Source organism: Doryrhamphus excisus, linkage group LG21, assembly GCF_037039965.1.
Source record: "Doryrhamphus excisus strain RoL-2023G ecotype Guam linkage group LG21, RoL_Dexc_Guam_v1.1, whole genome shotgun sequence".
NCBI classification, from domain to species: domain Eukaryota; kingdom Metazoa; phylum Chordata; class Actinopteri; order Syngnathiformes; family Syngnathidae; genus Doryrhamphus; species Doryrhamphus excisus.
Genome location: NC_136377.1, coordinates 14,889,126 through 14,910,949, shown reverse-complemented (window position 1 = coordinate 14,910,949; position 21,824 = coordinate 14,889,126). Strand labels below are relative to the sequence as shown.

At 48.2% G+C, this 21,824-nt stretch overlaps 3 protein-coding genes across 8 annotated transcripts; all 3 read right to left on the bottom strand.

Annotated features, from left to right (window-relative positions):
• Positions 1-2,165: 2,165 nt before the first annotated feature.
• On the bottom strand, positions 2,166-14,162 carry LOC131138109 (EH domain-binding protein 1-like protein 1). Of its 5 annotated transcripts, none has more exons than XM_058086748.2 (26): positions 13,770-14,162; positions 12,170-12,227; positions 11,975-12,070; positions 11,851-11,904; positions 11,601-11,779; positions 11,416-11,525; positions 11,255-11,326; positions 10,428-10,493; positions 10,246-10,341; positions 9,989-10,180; positions 9,763-9,919; positions 9,294-9,491; positions 6,981-9,227; positions 6,513-6,710; positions 5,609-5,962; positions 5,191-5,451; positions 5,070-5,118; positions 4,661-4,982; positions 4,237-4,304; positions 4,108-4,156; positions 3,969-4,003; positions 3,638-3,749; positions 3,449-3,548; positions 3,299-3,372; positions 3,095-3,209; positions 2,166-2,988 (listed from the first exon to the last, which is right to left on the bottom strand). In XM_058086748.2, exons 1-26 carry the CDS (start codon positions 13,871-13,873, stop codon positions 2,901-2,903), a joined length of 5,454 nt encoding a protein of 1,817 aa, XP_057942731.2. In that variant the 5' UTR covers positions 13,874-14,162; the 3' UTR covers positions 2,166-2,900. The 5 variants fall into 5 exon arrangements, 4 of the variants coding, with proteins under 4 accessions (XP_057942731.2, XP_057942732.2, XP_078643896.1 ...); XR_013625196.1 differs by having other exon boundaries at positions 2,928-2,988; positions 3,019-3,209; XM_058086749.2 differs by lacking the exon at positions 11,255-11,326 and having other exon boundaries at positions 13,770-14,161.
• Positions 14,163-15,166: 1,004 nt separating this feature from the next.
• Positions 15,167-16,654, bottom strand: znrd2 (zinc ribbon domain containing 2). 2 transcript variants are annotated; one of them, XM_058086758.2, is made up of 4 exons: positions 16,522-16,654; positions 16,025-16,176; positions 15,853-15,937; positions 15,167-15,775 (listed from the first exon to the last, which is right to left on the bottom strand). In XM_058086758.2, exons 1-4 carry the CDS (start codon positions 16,535-16,537, stop codon positions 15,324-15,326), a joined length of 705 nt encoding a protein of 234 aa, XP_057942741.1. In that variant the 5' UTR covers positions 16,538-16,654; the 3' UTR covers positions 15,167-15,323. The 2 variants fall into 2 exon arrangements, with proteins under 2 accessions (XP_057942741.1, XP_057942742.1); XM_058086759.2 differs by having other exon boundaries at positions 16,505-16,574.
• A 238-nt stretch (positions 16,655-16,892) lies between these two features.
• arr3a (arrestin 3a, retinal (X-arrestin)) lies at positions 16,893-21,308 on the bottom strand. Its single transcript, XM_058086757.2, has 16 exons — positions 21,181-21,308; positions 20,631-20,658; positions 19,269-19,360; positions 19,137-19,181; positions 18,874-19,064; positions 18,723-18,782; positions 18,477-18,553; positions 18,264-18,399; positions 18,106-18,190; positions 17,960-18,032; positions 17,749-17,886; positions 17,592-17,675; positions 17,487-17,510; positions 17,330-17,379; positions 17,223-17,242; positions 16,893-17,148 (listed from the first exon to the last, which is right to left on the bottom strand). The coding sequence occupies exons 2-15, from the start codon at positions 20,636-20,638 to the stop codon at positions 17,238-17,240; spliced, it is 1,068 nt and encodes a 355-aa protein (XP_057942740.1). The 5' UTR covers positions 20,639-20,658; positions 21,181-21,308; the 3' UTR covers positions 16,893-17,148; positions 17,223-17,237.
• Positions 21,309-21,824: the final 516 nt, after the last annotated feature.

Below are 21,824 nucleotides of genomic sequence, written 5' to 3'. Positions count from 1 at the left end.
GCTACGTAGAGGAAAAAGAATTGTGTTTTTGGAAGGGGGGGCTGCCTCTAGAAGTGTGTAAGTGTAAAAAGGCTGCTGGGGGGGTTATGAAAACCATATGCCCTCCCCCCCAATCGTCGCTCTCAAACGAGCGTGCATGTGGAAAGTTTGTCCTGTCAGTGACAATCAACCATACCTTCACCATCATGTGACGTTGCCCCACCCCCTCCTGCTCTTTAGACGGAAGATAGTACCTGTGTAAATGTGTGTGCGCGAGACAGGAAACAGGAAATACCAGATGTGTATCAGGCTGACCCCTCGGTCGCGGTTTGACTCCCTTGCGTGGCATCCATGCATGTGTGTGTGTTGTCAGTGGTGACGTCTTCAGTCAGGCTGAAGCAGAAGACCAAAATTAAACCTCAGGATCCCGAAGAGCCTTCTGGTCTTGTCTCACGCCCCCTCCCCCATCCTCCTTTCCTTCTCTCCTCCCATCATTTTTCCTCCATCCTTATCACCTTCATCCCAAGCCTCCCACTCGTGTCTGTTTTTTCTATTATTGGGAGCTTCACCCCTCCTCCTGCTCACACAGCCCCGCCCCCCAGAGACATTCCGATGCGGCGATGGACAGAACAGACGGAAGGTACTACTATTCGGGTCTCCTCCAAAAGGTGGCTGAAGCCAGGCCCACAAGAGGCCGTTGCACCCATTCAACTTTGTCTAAAGACCACAGGCTTGGATAGGTTTGGTGTGGAAGAACTTGGAGGGAGGTGAGATGGCGAGGCAACATCACGGATGCAGAATGAACTTTCCACTTCCTGACCCGGTACTTTTGTCCACATGATCCATACATTCATTCATAGGCATACATATGGGGTGCATATGCCTGCCAAATGTGGCCGGTGGCTCTTTTTTTTTTTTTTACAAATGGTGGAAGAAATTTGGGAAAAGTCCAAATGATGATAATGGTGATGGAGGTTGTTTTTTTAAAAAAATATGGGCTAATTTCTAAGCATATTTGTGCTTTTAGCCTCTTTTATATGCATCAGCAAGGCCCCTCCCCTTGCATCCTTTGATTTTGCACACACTTATACGCAGACTTCTGACATTCAAACACATATGTGAAGCTAGCTTGCGTTTGTTTGTTTTGGGTCGTAACAGAACCTACCGACCCAACATGTGCATGTGTGGGTGCCAGATCAAACACTCATTCATTCTTCTCAACCACGGTGTCCTATGTCACACACACACACACACACACACACACACACACACACACACACACACAGACACACACACACACACACACACACACACACACACACAGACACACACACACACACACACACACACACACACACACACACACACACACACACACACACAGACACACACACACACACACACACACACACACACACACACACACACACACACACACACACACACAGACTGGAGCAATTAGCTGTGGCCTTGTGGTCCAAAGTGGTGCACAGACATTCCAGGTGAGGAGACACTGATGTGAGTTACACAGGTTTGATTCCTAAAGGTTCTGATCCAATCAGGTTTGACCTTCAACTGAGCAGGAAATACATTTTGACTGACTCGGACTAACACACACTCACAAAGCAGTAAAGAAAGTCATGGAAAGTTTGAGAACGGAACAAAGCATCCGCCATGTGGAAAAATAGGACTCTGTGGAAGCTGTGCTCAGAAAAAAAAAGGGGGGGGGGTGTCATGTGGCAAAGCAGCATCATGAAGCTGCTGAGTTTGAAGAAAGCAATAGGTGGAAAAGCTCAACTTTTCCTCACCCAAAGCCAAACACTGCGTGCGTGTGCGCGCGCGCGTCGGTTTATGTGCACGTGTCATCGCGTGCAACACAAGAGCAGGTCCACTTTGGTTCCGACGGGTCCTGGTCGAGCGCTAGAATGTAGACATTGTTTACATTAAGAGTTCATCGTCTTCTGTGGCTTTTCCGTTGAAAACGCTGATCATTTTTCTCCCCCCTTTCTATTCTTCCTAGCCTGCCACAAAGTTGACTTTCCTTCCATCTTTCCTTTACGTCTTGTTTGCCTTGTTGTTCCTGGCCCGCACTTTCATCATGGGACCTTTCTTTTTAACGCCTCCAAGGGCGCGTGCGGACACACGCCGTCACTTTCAGTTAGCAATATCACAAACTTAAAAAGCCCTTCTGATAAATATCATTGATACTTTATTTGAAGATTTTACTTCTTCCAAACATTGTCTTTTTCAAGTATTAAAAAGATACAGGTTCTGGCGCCACCTGCTGGCGGCTTCTCAAACAACCAGTACAAAAGACTTTATGGTTCCGCCCATCCTTTGCTCGCGTGGCCGGCGCATCACGCTTTTGTCTGAAATTGGCACTGACCACTGTCTAACAGTGTTGTGCAAATCAAAAAGTTAACAGTTATTAAATGATAACGTAAACAATCCTTCATAAATGTACGTAGTAACTAATTGTTCCGTTACCTTTCTGAAAAACATTCGAAGATGTGAAAGAATTAGGATTAAGCTTTGTAGTGCCGGAAAGTGACTTTTCACAGACTGAGTTTAAACCTTGCAATTCTTTCCCTAAACGCTAGATGGCAGTATTTTCCTGAGAGTGAGCAACCGTACTAAACAAAGGCAATTTAAGCAACAGTATATCGTTGGTATACTGTACATAGCATACTTTCAATGTCGGTTTGGACAATATTGCTGCAGCTTTACGGTCATGAAGGTCGTGCCATTGAACCACATGACATTCAAATAGGCAGCCGCCATGTTGAGTCCAGCTCACGACATCTACTACAAAAACTACACAGCAAAAAGTGTAAATCTCCACATCATACATGTCGTTCTAGCAGCGGCAGCAGCGGTGGTGGCAGTCGCCATGGCAACATATCAAAACATGTGCGCGTGTGTCACTGTAGGACACACTTGTCCTTGTTGTCGTACTTCCTCCTCCTCATGGCCAGACCGCGCTCCAGACGCTCGTCCTCCTCCATTGCCCTACACACACACACACACACACACACACACACACACACACACACACACACACACACACACACACACACTGAGACCTTTGTTACGAATGAAGGCTCACCACACCCACCCTCGCTCCTTGGCGTCCAGGTTCTGGATGATGTCATCACGCTGGTTGACCAGAGACACCAACTCCTGAAGCAGGAGCTGCTCCCGCTCTTGATGAGCAGACGACTTCTTCCAGTCTGCATGAAACACACACACATATACACACAAACACACATGTCACTAGAGTCACATGACACCCTACGTGACACCAGAGTGGTCAGCTGACCTTCTATCGCCATCATGACTCGCAGCTCTCGAGTCAGCAGCTCAAACTTTCTCTCCAGGTTCTGTTCCTCCTGCCTGTCATCATCATCATCATCACCATCATCATCATCATCATCATCATCATGGAGATGAGATGTTGAGGGGGACGTACATGAGTTCCAGGTGGTCCTGTCTTCGTATCAGAGCGTTCTTCTTGTTGACTAGAGTGAACCATTCCTGAATCAGCCTCTCCTCCTCGTCACGGTCACTTCCTGTCACAAGTCACACGCACACACACACACACACACACACATTATGCATTATGTCTTTCAATGAGAGAACACGCACGCAAATATCCCACCTGTCTCCATGAGGCTCCGCAGGCAACGCTCCACCACCGCCGCCCTGGTATCAATGTGCTTTTGCTCCGCCTCCAACGCCACCAGCTCGTTCAGCACATACTGACTAGTGTCCTGCAGGTGCTGACCAGAGGATGCATGACGTGTGCACGTACACGCACATGAACGTACAGCACAAGCCGAGAAGGAAAGGAGGCAAACCAGAAGATCCACAGATTAGAGAGATGTGTGAATGGTGGATGTTGACATCATCACGTGGTCATGTGATGTGTGTGGCAGGTAAACGTGCAGCCGAAGGAGAAAAGGCGGTTGGGGAAGGAAGAGGTGACTGACCATCGTCTTGTCTTCTGCTTTGACACACTGCGACTCTGCGTACATATACACATGCACACACACACAATAAAATAGATGAAGTCATTGTGTGTGTGTGTGTGTGTGTGTGTGTGTGTGTGTGTGTGTGTGAGGAACTGACCAGGTTCTTGTGTGGTTTCTGAGGCCAAGTTGATGCTCTCACTTCCATCCTGCACACATACAACATAAAAGCATCACATGACCTGTTGCCTCATCATCATGTGAGGTGATGAAGGAGGGAAGAAGACACCTGTGGGGGTCCGGATTTGGCTGCCTGGGAAGTGGGCCTGGTCCCTGGGATGGCAAACAGGGATTCTTCTGCAACAAAGAAGGAGAAAGGCTGTTAGTGGAGTCGTAACATACATATAGAACATGAACGTAACTACACATCAACACATGTTAACAACACGGCAACATACTTATAGAACATGAACGTAACTACACATCAACATACATATAGAACATGAACGTAACTACACATCAACATACATATAGAACATGAACGTAACTACACATCAACATACATATAGAACATGAACGTAACTACACATCAACATACATATAGAACATGAACGTGACTACACATCAACATACATATAGAACATGAACGTGACTACACATCAACACATGTTAACAACACGGCAACTTAAGAACATTCATTGCTCAACCCTGACCTTTAGCCGTCCTCTTGGATCTCGGGGGCGGGACAAGCAAAGCGGCATCTCCTTCTTGCAAGCCGGCTCCCTCACTGAGTCGTGCCACACAGAAGGCGGCGGCGTGAAGGTCAGAGGGTGGCGGGCTGGCGAGGGCGGGGCCGTAGCTGGAGCGACTAGCGTTGTGCTCGATGTGAAGCACACTGAGCTCCTGCTGGGTGAAGTGAGATCGGATCTGGCTGAGGTACGTCATTACGATGAGACGGTCCGGAACCGACAGCAGGACCATGTCGGACGGCTCCAGCAGGCGAGAGATGCCCAAAGACTCGAACGCGTCAAAGGCCTTATGGGACGAGACTGAATGTTTCTGGAAGCTTCTACATGCTGCTGCTAGAAGGTACAGGTCACACGATGACAGCATCAGGCTCACCTTCTTGTTGTTCATTTTGATATCGTGTGATTTCAGCTGATCAAAATCTCTGAGGGGACAAAAAATGAGATTGCCGGGTGTGACCAGTGATTGACAGTTACACGCTGTCACACACACATACACAAGGGTGGGGTGGAAGTGGTGCAGGATGGCGCAGAAGGCCAAGCCGTTCCTCCAGGAAGTGCTGAAGTTGGTGACCTTGACCCCCACGTAGCCGGTCGTGACCTCCTGGCACCACTGCAGCAGTGACTGGCTGGAGGTCACGAGGTCGTCGCTGGAGTCGTCCTTGCCATCAGCCTGCTCTCTGATTGGCCCAGATGGTACCTTGTTACCTTGGCGATAAGAGAAGCCATCAGGCGGGGTGCTCCACTCGTCACGTGACCTACGGGGAGATGCAGATGAAGAACTTCAGAGGAGTAGGTGAGGCAAGTCAGTCACTGATGGTGATGTCACATTGCGTGTGTGTGTGTGTGTGTGTGTGTGTGTGTGTGTACGTCACACATAATGGCGTCAAGACCCGGCAGCCTACGGCCACTTACACATCCTCTTCCCACCCCCACTTTGACGACTCCTTGCCATCAGCCAGGATGTTTGACTCCGCGTCTTGGTCATGGTGGATCTCTCCTGGAGCGGGAACAAGGCGCTTCCTGGCGATGGGGGACGTGTCACGGATCATCATGTGGATTTTAGCCAATAGGTGACGCTCCTCCTCTTGGAGCAGCTGATGCTTGGCCAGAGGGCGGAGGGTGGGACTTTCTTCTTCTTGTGAAATAGCGGCCATTTTGGTGTCATGGTGACTCTCGTGCACCGTGGTGATGCTAACAGCTTCATCAGCAGCCACCGTCTTCATCCCGACGCCATTATCATGGTTGTCACGGTGGACAGCAGGTGTGCTGGGGAAAGAACATTTTAGAAGCTGATTTTCTTCTTCCTGTCCATCACGTCACGCTGCACGCTTCCAGGAGGCGGAGCATAACAGCCAGCAGGCAGCAACATTTTCATGCACGAGCGATGAGGATGATGATGGACACGCTTAAAAGTCAACATTGACGCCATATGACACTTCCTGTCGACCAGCCCGGCTCCTCCTTCTTCAGCACTTCCCCCAGACCAGGATGTTTTGGTCAGATGCTGAGCTCATCTGGACTGAGCCCACCCATGGTGCAGCGCCTCCATCTTGGCGTTCTGAGGCGGCCTTCTCCTGCTCTGGTTTGGGTGTACGATCTGAGGAGAGATGGCTCCACCTCCAGTGAAAGGGGGCTGGGGTGGAAGTGCCCAGCTGCGTCATGTGACACAGGCGCGTCTCCTCCAGACTTTGCATTGGTGCCGTTCCAAGGCGCCTTGTTGACCCGGTTTCATCCAAATAACGGAAACAGACCAGACCGTGCATGTGAGTGTGTGCGCTTGTGTGTGTGTGTTTACAAACACCATGCAAGGACTCACCCCTCTGCCTCCCCTTCCTCCTCCTCGTCAGCACCTTCGCCCGCCTTGTGGCCCAGCTGGAAGTCCCCTTGGAACATCATCCTTTCCGCTTTTTCAGGAGGCGGGGCCTTGGCTGTGACTGACATGGCAGGCTGATCAGGAGGCAGGTGCTTGGTTGTGATTGGCTGTTCAACAAGAGCATCCACCTCAACGGTTTCCCTGTGAAGAAGAAAGGAAATGTCCATGAAAGAGGTTCCAGGTTCCATCTGGACCATGATAGCTGGACAAGGAGACACACACGAGGACTTGGACACGGAGACTGTCTCACCCTCTGCACAAAGGTTGGGTTTCCTCGGCAGAGGGTTGGACGCATCTTTTCCCTTCTACAATGTTCCCAAGGGGACTTGGACCCGGGGTCATGGGCTCTAATGTGGGTGGCGTGCCCATGCCACACTACTGAGCCTTTTAGTGACGAGTGGTTCAACTCACCTCTGATTGGCTGATTTGCTCTGTTCTGATTGGCTGAGAATTAAAGGCGCACACTTGAACTTCTCCTCCTGCTTCCTGCTGGCCACTTGCTCCTCCTCTCTCCTCCCGTTCACCTCCTCCTCTTTTTTCGTCTTTTCCATCTTTTCTTCTTCCTCCTTCCTCTTCTTTTCCTCATTTGTCTTTCTCTCCTCCTCATCAATTCTCATTTTTTCTTCCTGTTTTTTCTCCTCTTCCTCTAGCCTCCTCTTTCGCTCATTTTCCTCCTTTATCTCTATCTCCTCGTCGAGCTTCTTTCTCCTCTCCACCTCATCCCTCCTCTTTCTCCCCTTTTCTTCTCCTTCTCCTTGTCTCTCCTGCTCGAGCATGTTCCTCCTCTCATCTTCGCTCCTTCTCTTCAGCTCTTCTTCCGCCTTTTTCTGACTCTCCTCTTCCTCCCTCTTTCTGTCCTCATCCTCTTTCTTCTGTCTCTCCTCACACTTTCCCCTCTCCTCCATCCTGTGGTTCTCCTCCTTCACTCTCTGCTCCACCCTTTTCTTTTCCTCCTGCACTTTTTGCTCCTCCTCATTTTTCCGCCTCTCCTCGTCTTCTTCGGTCCTCCTCTCTTCTTCTCTCCTCCTTTCCAGCTCCTCCTCTTTTCTCCTTTGCACCATCGCTTGTTCCTCCTCTAGCTTCCTCCTTTCCTCATTTAGCTTCTTCTCCTTTTCCACTTTGACTCTCTCCTCTTCAATCCTCCTTTTTTCTTGTTTTTTCTCTTCCTCTTCTCTCCTCTTTCTCTCATTTTCTTCTTTTGTCTTTATCTCCTCCTCTAGCTTCCTCCTTCTCTCATCCTCATGATTCCTCTTTCTCTCATTTTCTTCCTTTGTCTTTATCTCCTCCTCTAGCTTCCTCCTTCTCTCCTCCTCATGATTCCTCTTTCTCTCATTTTCTTCCTTTGTCTTTATCTCCTCCTCTAGCTTCTTCCTTCTCTCCTCCTCGTGATTCCTCTTTCTCTCTTCTTCCTCCTTTGTCTTTATCTCCTCCTCTAGCTTCTTCCTTCTCTCCTCCTCGTGATTCCTCTTTCTCTCCTCTTCCTCCTTTGTCTTTATCTCCTCCTCTAGCTTCTTCCTTCTCTCCTCCTCGTGATTCCTCTTTCTCTCTTCTTCCTCCTTTGTCTTTATCTCCTCCTCTAGCTTCTTCTTCTCATTTTCCCCTTTCACCCTCTCCTCTTCAATCCTCCTTTTTTCTTCCTGTTTTTTCTCTTCCTCTTCTCTCCTCTTTCTCTCATTTTCTTCCTTTGTCTTTATCTCCTCCTCTAGCTTCTTCCTTCTCTCATCCTCATCAATGCTCTTTCTCTCCTCTTCCTCCTTTGTCTTCCTCTCCTCCTCAAGCTTCTTCCTCTTCTTTTCCTCCTCCATCTTGTCTTTCTCCTCCTTCAGTCTTTGAAACTCCCTCTCTTTTTCCTCTTTGACACTCTGCTCCTCCTCATTTCGCCTCTTCTTTCTTTCCTCTTCCTCTTTTCTCTCTTCCTCTCTCTTTTTCACCTCCTCTTTTCTCTTTCTCTCCTCTTCATGTCTCCTCTTTTCTTCCTGTCTTCTCTCCTGCTCCTCCTCTCTTTTTCTGCTTCTCTCCTCCTCTTCACATCTTCTCTTTTCTTCCTGTCTTTTCTCTTCCTCCTCTATCTTTCTACTTATCTCCTCCGCTTCACGTCTCCTCTTTTCAGTGTTTCTTTTCTCCTCCTCTTGTAGTTTCATCCTCCTCTCTTCCTCTCTCCTTCTCGTCATCTCTTCTTCCTCCATTTTCTTACTTTGTTCCTCCCTCCTTTTTCTCTCCTCGTCCTTCCTTTTCTCCTCCATCTTGTCTTTCATCTCCTTCAATCTTTGCACCCTCTTTGCCTCTTCCTCTTTTTCCTTCCTCTTCTCCGCCTCTCTCCTTATCCTCTCCTGTTCCTCCTCTTCTTTCACTTTGTGTTGCTCTGTATCTTTTTGCACCAACATCTGCTCCTCCTCCACCTCTGCCTCCTCTAGGAGAGACAGCCCCTTCTCTCTCCTCCTGTCCTCCTCATCTTGCCTTATATTCCATTCCTCGAGGAGTCTCTCTTGCTCGCGCCTCCTCCTCTCCTTCAGCTTCTTGGCCTCCTCCTGCTCCTGCAAGATTCTCCTCTTTTCCTCTTCCACCAGTCTCCTTTTTTCTTGCTCATGTCGCTTCCTCTCCTCCTGTCTTTGCTCGTCCTCCTGCTCCACCGTGGTGGAGGTGTCGTGCAGGAGGAGGCTGCAGAGGAGGAGGAGAATGAGAGGATTCAGTCTTTGGCTCCTGCTGCTCTTCTTGAGAACTCACCCTGTGGCTCTCCTGGAGGAGTGCTGCTGAGCGAAGCAGCCTCCTAACTTCCTCTTGTCAAAGACGACATCATTCTCGGTGTTGATGTCGCCACCACCGTGATTGGCAGGGGTGGAGGGCAGCTGGGGGGCGGTGGTCTCACAGAATGGCCAAGGAGGGGGCGGCGCTATTGTCATCTCAGATTGGGATTGGGCAGGACTGGCGAGGGATCGAACAGGACGCAGGGTCGTAAAAAGCAGAGGAAGAAGCAAACCACAAGTGAAAAGTCCTCTTCAGCAGGAGGCGGAGTCAAAACCACTCAGCTAGCTCATGGTAGCATCCAGTTAGCACAGGAGCTAGGCATCAAGCTAAGCATCAAGAATGCGTGGCGGGTGCACACACACAAAGCAGACACACTCTTTCACTGCAAAGGTACATTTGTGTGTGCGTGTGCGTGTGCGTGTGCGTGTGTGTGTGTGGGAGACCTCACCTGCCCCCCCCTGCTTGTGGCTGCGTGGCCGCCTTGGCATCATTTGCTGTGGTTGGTGGATTGGATGCTGTGATGCCATCAGCAAGCGTGGTTGGCGTTCTTTTCTTGTCAATGGGTGTCACTTCCTTGTCTGCTTGAGTGAGGGGGGGCGTGGCCTCTGCACGCAGCACATGACAAATCGCTTCTTATCAAGAAGATGCTAAAATCTGATTGGACGCTTGTTTACCGTTGGTCGGGGTGCTGATCTGAGCGGCTGAAGATGGCGAGCAAGGGGGGGAGGAACGCGGGAGGGTAGGCCGAAGAATTGGGGCGGCAGGCTCACAGAGGGCGTCGAGGTCAGGGCGACTCAACAGAGGAACCGGGATTTTGTCACCAGTGTTGGGAGGGTCATCAGAGGTCACACACGCCGCCTGAAGAGCTGTTGGGGGGGGCAGAGTTAGGCAGGGGAGAAGCCATATCAATAGTCCAAAGGCAGAAAGTCACCTGTTGACTCGGGGGGTGGAGCCTCGGCGTACAACGGCGAGGGTGTGGAAGGGCGGGGGTCTGACTTGACAATGTGAGCTGTGAAAATGTGACGACCTAGCAGATGCAACAAAGATGACTGACAGTCAGCTATAATTGACCCACCACCACAAGACGACAGTCCAAGATGTCGCCTGACCCACCCGACGTGGCACCGAGGTCATGTGGTGTTTGGACCTCTTGGGGGCGTCGCTGATACGACACAGCAGCTGAGGGAGAAGAAGAGGAGCTAGCATGCATTCATACGCGTGTTCAGAACCCCCCCCCCCCCCAGCCTAGTCCCAACCCCCACCAACATGACAGCTGATGAACATGCAGATGCTGCCACCATGATACCTTTTCCAGAGTCTGACTGGAAGATTCTGGGCAGCGACGGTGGTCGAGAGAGAGGAGGGTGAGTGGGTGGGGCTTGAGGGTTAGCTGGCTGGGGCCGTGGAGAAATGAGAGTAAGTGCGAAGGAGGATGTGCAGGTGTCTGGGCGTGACGTAACATGTGCTTGGTGGGCAGTGGTCCAGCTGAAGGACTTCTCTGGGGGGGGCAGACCTTCGTGTATTGGGGGGGAGTTGCCAGGTAGACCACAAACAAATGGGGGAGAAGATGGAGGGGTTGCTTTTTTCGGCTGGGACTGGGGGTATTGTTGAGGGGACGGCGCAGGGGCGGCGCCCGTAGGCGAGGGGTGGTGGTGCAGGGCGGGGCCGGGATGTTTGGATGCTTGAAGAACGAAGAGAAGACCAACACAACAGAGGAAAGGAAATGAGATGAAATGAGAAGTGCTGAGCTCCATGGGGATGTTAGCATGATGCTATGACGCTAAACAAAGTGATGGAGACGCTACCTTCCACATCAACCTTTTCATTTACAATAGATTATTTCTGAGATGTTTCTTCACACTGCGGCATCTCGACAAAGTCACATGACTCCAACTCTGAGCGGCAGGCACAGAAACAAAGGAGCAAGCAGAGGACGCTACCTGACAAGGTGTTTATAGGCTCGGGTGGAGGAGGGGCGGGGCGATTGGGACGTGTGAGAGAGCGTGGTATGACTGTATTGGCCAGAGGGGAGAAAAAGGCGGGACGTGAAATGAAGGAAGACAGGCAGGAACAGGAAGCGGCCGCAAGTGTCGACCTTCACCTGTCGCCCTTGCGTTGTCGGCGTCTTCGTCGCTCTCGTTGAAGTCATCCATGTTGGCCACGTCGGGTTTGACGCTCATCAGGCTGGCGAGGCTTTGCATGTCTTCATCTCTGCGCGTATATTTTTATATTTTTAACGGTTAGCGCTTCGCTAGCACCACCATCCATTTGTCAGCGTCTACTCACGTGGCTTTTCCCTCACGGACAAAGATGCACGACAGAGACAACCTGAGCGACGCCTCCACCACTTTGACAGACAGCGGCTTCAGACGGAGGTTCAGGTCCGTTTGGGTCGGTGTTGGACTAGCAAAGTTCTTCAGGTTGATGTCAGCTGACGCCAGCACTTTGCGATGACCTTTGCTCTCCTGTGGGTGATACCACACTTTGATCAGAGGGGCGGTGGTGAGGGTCACCGTGGAAACCACCACATACTCACACCCTCGATGACAAAGGTCCACTCCTTGTCCTCAAAAATGTCAGCACCTGCTTCCTGAACACACAACAACACACATGTCACACTGTCACTCTGTCGTGCACGGTGCGGTGAGTGTGCACGTTACCTTGAAGAGTGTGACTGAGATGTCCATGTTCTCTGGAACGGGCCAAAGGACCATTCCTCTGTACGGGTTCTTGATGCCCGGCTGCCAACTGTGCAGCTGCACACACACACACACACACACACACACACACACACAATACTTCATTCTGTGTATGTGCGTGTGTGTATTTGACTTTGCCTGTGTAGTTTGTGTCACCTTGGAGCACATGCGTCTGTTCCTCCTTGTCCAAACCACCCGCAGCTTGTCTGGTTGCCTGCACACACACACACACACACACACATTAATACACAAAAATGTGTGTGTGTATACATTTTACACATGTTGTGTGTTGTGTGTTTGACCTTCCAGGCGCTTGTTCTACTTGACTTGTGTGATATTGAGAGGCATCACCAAGGTTACATGACCACATTGTGAGTGTGTGTGTGTGTGTGTGTTGAATTGTCTGCTGTTGCACAGGAAGTGATAGAGGAAGTTACAGCACAGTCATGTGACCTCTGAACGTGTATGTGAGGCATGACTCTTGCACACGCACACGTTCTTGTCACATAAACAGTGTTTGAGTTTAAACATCATAACAGTCATGTGAAGCCCGCTGAATGTTGGCTTACATTGTACTAATGTCATAGTACTTTTGTAGTGTAATAATATAGTGTACTGTTCTTCTGTACTGTGCTGTGTAATGTTATGGTGTACTGCTCCAGTATAATATTGTAGCGTAACACTGTAGTGTAATGTTCTTGTATAATGTTCCAGTCTGTTGTAGCCGCCTACTGTCGTAGTGTGATGTTGTAGTAGTGTACTGTTGTAATGCTGTGGTGTAGTGTTCTATTTTAATGTTGTAGTGCACTATTGTAGTGTAATCTTCTATGTACTGTCATAGTGTACTGTCATGGCATACTGTTGTAGCTCTATAGTATAAGGTTGTAGTCCAGTCTTTGTGTGTAATGTGATGTAATAGTGTAATGTTGTAATGTAATGCTGTAGTGTAATCTTCTCGTGTACTGTCATAGCATACTGCTGTAGTGTGATGTTGTAGTGTTATAGTATAAGGTTGTAGGCTAGTCTTTGTGTGTAATGTGATGTAATAGTGTAATGTTGTAATGTAATGCTGTAGTGTAATCTTCTCGTGTACTGTCAGTGTGCTGTTATAGCATACTGTTGTAGTGTGATGTTGTAGCTTTATAGTTTAAGGTTGTAGGCTAGTCTTCATGTGTAATGTGCTGTAATAGTGTAATGTTGGAATGTAATGCTGTAGTGTCCTTGTATGCTGTTATATACTGTCATATTACAGTTGTATTGTAATGTTCCTGTGTAATGTGTAATGTGCTGTAATACTACACTACTCTAGCATAATGCTGTAGCGTAATGTCCTAGCATGTGTTCTTTTATAGTGTCATGTTATTGTAACATTGTAACAGTGTAATGTTCTAGCATAATGTTGTATTGTACTACTGTACTGTAACAGAGTAATGCGGTCCATTAAACTGTATTATACATGTCTTTTGTGTATTTTCTTCGGTAAAAAACATGTTGGCCTGCTAGTTTCCGTTTGTCAGCATGTGGCCAATAGTATAATGTTGCAGAAAAAATTATTCTACACTATGACTTTCTACTTTCTATTAAAGTGGACAACAAAGGAGTCATGTTGTGTCAAAGCATCTAGAGACAGCTGAAGCAGACATGCGCGCTCACGCACGTAGGCGCCTTGAATCAATCATGAATCAAGTAGATGTTAATGAACACATCAACATAATGACAATAGGAACAGTGAAGTGACGTGCGTGTGCGCGCTCACCATTTCGAATTGCACTCCACGATGAGTTCCTGGTAAGAAGCAACAAACTGAAACTTGGAAGCTTTTTTCCCAACACGCTGCAGTCTCTTCCACACTGACGTCATCGTGGAGTCCGACTAAAGACGTCCAAAGGTCTTAGAAGATCCTGGAGATACTTGTAGGTCCAAATGTCTCCGTCCGCGTTCCTTAAAAGGTCTTGTGGTGTCGCACGAGCGCACACACGCGCAACGTCCACTCTTCGGCGGACTGGAGTCGCAACGTCTACCAGGCTGGACTCTCACGCACTCACTCGCAAGGTGGTGTAAAAGTAAAGTCTTTATCTCCACGTCCACGGGCGCGTAACGGCAGACTTTGATCCTGACACGCTCTTGTCTGTCGTGCACGCGACAGGTCACCAAAGTTTCCACGCTGACTCATGTGCGCGTGCGCGTTCACGCCGGGTGCGGGATATTTTTAAAAATAGGCCGGTGATGTGAAGATGGGCAGGGGCAGCTGTGTGTTTGGGTGAGGGAGGGGGGCATGACTCAGGCTCCGGACGCGTGAACATGACAACATAAACTGTTTTGGTCGTGCACGCTGCCGGGGCAAACACTTGACCCCGCCCAACAGAAGGAGAGCAAAGCATTGTGGGTGTTTGAAAACACAACAATCGAGCTTTTGTTGTTTGTTTGTTTACTGAACGCGTGGCCTATTTGGCGCCCCCTGGTGGAGACAACGTTTAACTAACGCAAAAGTACTTTGGTGGTACAGCAGATTTACAAGAACAAAGCATCTTTTTTGTTCAAACTTGCTAGTTTTTGGTCATTTTGGTTAAGAAATTTGGGTGGTTGGACATGACTCAGTGAAGTAATTTCAGGTTAATACGCCCCTCCAAGCACGTCATAGTGTTCTACATATATGTATAATGTGCTTGTGTGAGGTAGTATACAGTATTTTTGGACTGTAATGTTATTTATTCTAAACTTGTACTGGTACTTTTATTGTGAAGTTGTTAGCTACCTTTTAAGTGATAGGTTGCTGTGTGATGATTTCAGCATTTCAAGATGACACAGTGAGTCAGATTGTTCCATTGAGTAATAACCGCCTGTGATTTCCAAGGAATTGATAAGTTTGTTGTGTTTTTCTCACAGCTCAAGATTAGCTCCTTGTCAAATAAAGAAGTTCCTAGTCCTCACAGACTCTAAAATATGTGGCTCTAATGGCCTCAAAAAGTTCCCAAACCCTGTTGTCATGCAACGCTGTAGTATGTTGTTGTATAATGCTGTTGTCATGCTGTTCCAGTATGTCATGTTGTAGTGAAATGATTGAAGGTCAATACTCACGTCACGTGACCAAGTAGCTGACATTCACACATCCCAGCCATACATGACAAAGTCCAGCTGTGGTTGCCACGGAGACCTCATTGGAATCATTTTAATGGCCAGATGTGACAGGGAGAGTAGAAAATAAGTTACAAGTTGAAAAAAAACACACCTTGGAATCCGTTCACCAATTCAACAGTCAGTCAGCTTTCCCGGGTAGGAAGGAGCGCGCACAATTCCCAGGAAGGGACGCTCACTGGCTGAGCTCCTTGAGGCTGCGAAGGGAGTTGGCACAACTGGAGATCAGATTGCAAAGCTGGATGCTGGACTCCAAGGAGGTGGCGCTTTGCAGCTGGCTGCTGGCCCAGCGCAGTTTGGTCATAACCGCCTCCTCGGCATCCTGCAGCACGGGGCGCAGTGCCACGCTGGGCGGCGGTGCTGGCCGGCCCGTGACCAAGGGGACGGTGGCGGAGGAGGGGACGACAGTGACGGGGACCGCCGGGGAAGGAGTGACAGGTGGGGGAGGCAGGGCTCTCCCCCCAGCCGCCGCCCCCTCACAGTGCTCCGGTCTGGGTTGAGGGACTGAGCCTCCAACATTGCCACCACCGGCGTCTCCGTTGACCTCGGGTGGATCGGACGGTGCTGGAGACTGGGCCGCCAGACGTCGTTCTCTGACCTGAGACAACGCCGCCTGCGCATTGAGGGCTGGCGGGACAAAGCGACAACTAAGAATGTCACTGCAATAATGACATGATGACGATGATGAAAATGATGTGTGTTACCAGGGTTGTCCTTGTCAATGTCAGAGTCCAGCTCCTGACACGAGACACAATAGTTTTTCTGTCTGCGATCCTGTAGCAAAATAGTCTGCAAACACGATACACACACTGTAACACTCTGCACGTGTATTGCCTTTTGTGTGTGTGTGTGTGTGTGTGTGTGTCTGTGGCGCACCCCACACAAGTCACAGCACTCCCCCAGCATCTTGTAGCCTTTGAGCAGGTAGTCTCCCATCACTTTGCTGATCTGGTCCTGTCTCTCCCTGCGAGCCTGGATCACCTTCATCTCGGCATCCGTGGGGGGTTCCCACTCGAAGTCTTCCTCCTCTGAGAGAAGAAGAGAAGGGATTGAAGACTAAAATGCTGATACATTTCACACTATTCTCGTAAAGCAGCGTGCACCTTATCATCTATCTATCTAGCTATCTAGCTAGCTAGCTACCTAACTCGTTCGTCTACCGAAGGATACCATCATGTCATCTTTATCAGGTTAGCAACGAGATGACAAGCCAGCTAGCAAAACAACCGTTAGCAGCGATCTCTGGTCACGTGAGAAATGCTTTAGTTAGAAATGTCGGCTAAGATGGGAGTATATTTGCATGCCAGGAGAGCAGAAATTTGCCGGTTTGTACGAAATGTCACTGAAATATCTTACTTTAGAAGTTCACTAACCTCCATTTAGCGACATGTTGCAGCTGCGGCGCCGCGCGTACAGCGTGATGACGTCAATTATTTTCTTCGCTTGGCAGGAGGGGACCTTCTCAGGCGCGCTGCTGCCCCCTACCGGTTTCTCCAAAGAACTGTATGGCGGTTTTGATGGCAAAGCCCAAGTCGAGCGGCATTTTGGAGCATCAAATAAATATAATTTGCGTAACTTTCAAAACTAACAATACGATAATTAGTGAATTAGTAAATGTTGACTTAGCCATCAATACAAGCAAATGATCACAAACAGCATTTCATGTTTTAATATATTATTGCCCTACAGCTGAACACAACATTTCATTTGCGTCACAACAAAAACAGACAAAGTAACAACTGTGACATTTTCAAATGTTTAATTATTTCACAACACCAAGCAAGAAAACACAGCATGTAATAACAAAATAATAGAAACACTCAACTTCCTCTACGGTCATTTGACATCAGCTAAACTACACAAAGCGGAACAAATATGGCTGCTGCTGTGTGCGCACTGAAGATGACAAGCCACTTCCTTTCTCCATGTCTCACTTCTTCTCAGTGGCGTCCTGTGCTTCCTGTATCTTTGCGTTGTCCACATCCAGGCTGATGTCCTCTCTTAACACACACGTGAACATATTCAGTTAACAGTGAAGATTCAAAACAAATAAATAATAAAGTTGTTGACTTACATGAATGTGCAGGCTTTACTCTGCTCAGAGGTGAGGAGGAAGAGAGGGGACAGGAAGAGCAGGGTGAGTGAGTGAAAGTGTGTGGGTGTGTATGTGTTGCAAGTCACCTTCAGGTTTGGGGTGCATGAGCATCAGCGGTATCTCAGCGGTGACATCGCTGCAGAGGAAAAACACACAGGGGTCAAGACAAGTTTGAGCCTCCCTGTCATGTGACAGGAAGTGAAATCACATGACAGAAAGCGGAGGCAGGTGAAGTGCGCTCACCTGGAAGTGAGACCCCCCAGCAGGCTGGGAAAGGACAAGGAGAGACGTGGAGAGTTAGCATGGGACACTGATGAGGACAAGCGATGGAGACAAGCATCCACTCACCCTCCTCCAGCCACTATCAGGTTGATCTTGATCTTGTAGGACACCAGAATCCCCAGCACTTCCTTCTCCGTGCCTTCAGTCAGCCTGCCCGTCACAATTCCAAGGATGGGACTCATCACGAGATTTCAAAATATCCTAATTTGGGGGATGTGCTTACATGGTGGTGGACGCCAGGTTAGTGTCCTCGTCCTTGAGGCGTCCATCCAACGCCAGCCCCCTCTTCTCCTTGTTGTCCGACAGCAGTGGGACAATGGTGAGCGTGTTCTCCAAGGTTCCACTGGGCTCAATGGTCTCGCTGTGGAGGACAAAAAACCTTGTGAGGACCGCCTGACGCTGAAGAGAAAGACAGGCCAGAGGATGTTACATACTTAAACTCTTTGGTGTAGACGCACTTGGTGTATTTGTCGGCTGAGTAGAGGATGATGTCGGTGGCTTGGTCCACTGAGAGACCAGAATGTGACTTTGAATGACCTTGACAGAGGTCGGGTGACCTTGAGTGAGGTTAGCTACCAACCTGTGATCTTGATTTTCTTCATCGTTTTGTTGCTCTCGTTGTTCACCTTGATCTTAATGGGGATGGACTCTCCGTGGAAGTAGAGCTGCATAACAGGGCAGAGCGTTAGCGAGTATGCTAGCAGCCATGTTAGCAACTCTGTTCGCGAGCACACGTACATCTTTCTCCAGGGACGCTTCCAGGTGGACCGGCTTTTCTGACATCATGAAGCTTTTGCAGATGTCCGCCTTGGGCCCGGCGCCCACCTGAGTGGGGGCGTACTGGATTTTACGGATGATGAGGCGAGCCGTGTCCCTGAATGCAACACGTTAAAGACAAGATGCTGTCAGAGTGAAGAGGAGGGGACGTGAGACGGTGGCACGTCCACACACTTTTTCTCTATCTTCTCATCAGGGTTGCACTTTTCCATGGCCAGGAACGTCTTCACTTCAAAGTCCACGCCACAAGCCTGCGACACAAACAGACACGCACACCTTTATTCATAAACAGAGTAAACCGTATGGAATAAACATCGACATCTTTGGCATCCTTATATTTTTGGCCATGTCTGTATGTCTGTGTCTATCCAGCACAGCTCCCACTAGTGACCGCTGAGGGACCACTACGTTATTGTATACCTTGCCCTTGTCGTCTGGTCCGGGCTGCAACGACACTGAACATGGAAGGTTGTTGGGAATCTACACCAACAGAGGAAGACAACCAGAGAATTTGTCGTAGGCTGGCATATAGCATTAGTATTCATGTTGCTTGTGATGCTTAGTGTCATACTTCGAAAGTGAAAGGATAAGAGTTGTCGCCCGCCTTCTTCATCAGTGTGTCGTGCATGGCGGTGAGCGTGGGTTTGTGGTCTTCCGGGTAGATCTGGACGTGCTGGATCCAGATGTCCTTCCTGAAGCAGAGACCCATGACATCCAGGTCATCGCTGCCATAGCGGAAGGCGCACGCCAGCTGCACGAACACTACATGCAAACACAGCAGGAATTTTAGGGTTTTACTAGTGACCCCCCCCCATCATGTGACATGTGAAGTACCTTTTCTGTCTCCAAAGTTTGCTGGGTCCAGCTTGACCACCCCATCTGAAAGATACGAGAGTGATGTCACCCAACAGTCTTCACTGTGCACACACACACACACACACACACACACACACACAAGGGACGCACCAACTTGCTCTACGCTGGTTATGTGGTCCACGTAGTCCCGCTTGCCCAGGTAGAGAGTGAGCCCCCCATTGCCGCTGGTCTTCTTGAACACCCTGTAAAGACCACCAGTCTTATTAGCTTAACGAGAGCAGAAGGTACTAATGGCCTCATCCTCCTTCATCCCATTAATGACACTACATGTGGACGGCACGGATTTACAGGTCGGCTCGGATGAAGCTTAGCTCTCATCCGAGTCCTCGTCTATGAGCAGCTACGATGTCATCGTGGGGATCGATGATCATAAAGATGTCCAGCATGAGACCACTTGGTCCTTCCAAGCTATTCAAGTCGTCTTTCTGTGATCTTCTCCATGGTTGGCCTTAGCAAGAACAGTATTAGCGTTCAAACAGTGTTAGCTTTTGTGTAACATTGTAGAACAAATTTGTAATAAAAAATGTTGTACTATAATACCATCCATCCATCTTCTATGATGCTTATCCTCAAAAGGGTCACAGGGGTTTTTGCTGGAGTCTATCCCAGCTGACTTCAGGCGAGAGGCGGGATACACCTCGCGCTGGTCTTGTAGTACAATGTTGTAGTACAATGTTGTTGTGCTCTACTGTCATGTTTTTGTGTAATGTTCTCATATAATGTTGTAGTTTAATGTTCTAGTATGATTTTGTAGTGTAATGTTGTACTATGTTGTAGTTTTCCAGTATAATGTAGTGTTCTCGTATAATGTTGTACTGTAATGCAGTGTAATGTTCTCATTTAATGTTGTAATATAATGTTGCAGTGTTCCAGTATAATGTAGTGTTCCAGTGTAGTGTTATAGTATAACGCTGTAGTGTAATGCAGTGTAATGTTCTCATACAATGTTCTAGTGCAATGTTGTTGTGTTCTACCTGTGTGTAATGTTCTTATATAATGTTGCTGTGTTGCAGGCTCCAGCATACCCGCAACCCTCATGAGGCACAGAAGATGGATGGACGGATGAAAGAAATGCTCCTCCAGTCAAGATCAGGACCAACAGAATGGCATCAAACATCATCAGGTGGCAAAGTGGTGACATTTATTCAGTGCAAGCATATTGAATTCCTTTGATGAGTCAAGTGATGTAAATGATATTGAGGAGATATGAATTCTGACGGGCTTTTTTATGTTCAAGTTGGCTACATTTTCAAACACGGGAACAACTCAAAGAGTACTACATCGTTCAGTGTTTCAATTATTGGATTCTGTTGTTGTAACATTTGAAACACACTAAAACCTTTAACCTGTTGTACTTTTAAACTTTGTTGTCACGTTCCAATGTCGTGCTCTTGTATAACTTTGTAGTGTAACTTTGTAGTGCAATGTTTTTGTGTTCAAGTGTCAACTTACTTTGCCATGGAAGTTTCTGGAAGTGGTTCTGAGGAGGCAAAGAGAAGATAGTGAAGGTGACTTGAAGGTCAAGGCTTCACTGCTGGAGTGACCGAGGTTAATCCCGGCAGATTAGGACTAATCTAAATGGCCGCTGCTTGATTGAGCATGATTATGTCACACAGTGGATGCCACTATTCACAGAGCGCTAAATGGATCACAGCCCTTCTGGGAATTAATGAGACGAAATCCAAAGAGAAGCTCTGCGATGAGGACATGAAGAGTACACAAATACTTCACCGCCATCGCTGCTACTTCCTTCTTTTCCAACAACAACAAGAGAAACGTCTTCTCAGATGACCATGTATAAATATCAGGGGGGGGGGGTGCTTCCTGACAGTAGCAAACACTTCATTAGCTACACATAACATCTAAATTACGTCGTTACAAACAAAGAAGTTGCTTTCAGGAAAAGGATGTCACATGAGGTGATGACCTCTCCCTTGTTGGTCATCAAACATGACATCTCACTCTGACTAATATTACTGCAGTAAAAAGGAAGGACTCTCACCTCTTGTCAGCCGTGGAGGATCTGCAGGACACCTCAGGAAGCGTGACGGCGTCCTCAGATCGCTTCGGCTCTTTTATACCAGCGGGGGCAGCATCCTGGCTTATCCGCGTTGTTCGGTCTTGTTATTGCTGTCGTGGCCTGCTGGCTAATCCAATCAAACAATCAGTGGCTTTTGGACGACAAAAGGTTTAAAAATACACAGCAGACACACCAACCTGTTGTTTTCGTCCATAAACACACGTGAACCACAAATACCTATAGGCTAAAATAAGACAGATTAGATAAATATGGCAACCTTTGGCATCGCTTCCAAACATTATTTCTACTAATTCATGGTTACTTCCAGTAACTACCGTTACTACAAATAACAATCGCCAATCATTAGCATTATTTCTGGTAACTAATCTTACTTCTAAGAACGGACATTTACAACTAATAACTACTATTGGTCGTCTGGTGACTTTTTTCTCGTAACTACCATACCTCTAGTAATTAACCTCCTTCTACTAACTACCATTACCATTACCTTGGAACTGACCTTACTTATAATAGCTAACATTTACTACCAACAACTAGCATTATGTTTAGCAACTAATATGTACTTCTAGTGAATAACATTGTTTCTAACAAGTAACAATACATCT

Bases quoted from the DNA above. Each gene is read 5' to 3' on its own strand.
- arr3a (XM_058086757.2), bottom strand. The intron at 17,511-17,591 runs GTGAGTGGATGC...GTCCTTTCCCAG, and splicing joins CTGATAGTGGCTGGAGGAGG to CCTGCTGGGGGGTCTCACTT. The intron at 17,380-17,486 runs GTGAGCGCACTT...TTTCCTCTGCAG, and splicing joins CTGGGGGGTCTCACTTCCAG to CGATGTCACCGCTGAGATAC.
- znrd2 (XM_058086758.2), bottom strand. The intron at 15,938-16,024 runs GTGCGCCACAGA...TCGTGTTTGCAG, and splicing joins AGTGCTGTGACTTGTGTGGG to ACTATTTTGCTACAGGATCG. The intron at 15,776-15,852 runs GTAACACACATC...TTGTCCCGCCAG, and splicing joins CATTGACAAGGACAACCCTG to CCCTCAATGCGCAGGCGGCG.
- LOC131138109 (XM_058086748.2), bottom strand. From the start codon at position 13,873: ATGACGTCAGTGTGGAAGAGACTGCAGCGTGTTGGGAAAAAAGCTTCC. The intron at 11,526-11,600 runs GTGAGTAGACGC...ATATACGCGCAG, and splicing joins GTCCGTGAGGGAAAAGCCAC to AGATGAAGACATGCAAAGCC. The intron at 4,983-5,069 runs GTGAGCCTGATG...TCGTCCCATAAG, and splicing joins TCAAAATGAACAACAAGAAG to GCCTTTGACGCGTTCGAGTC.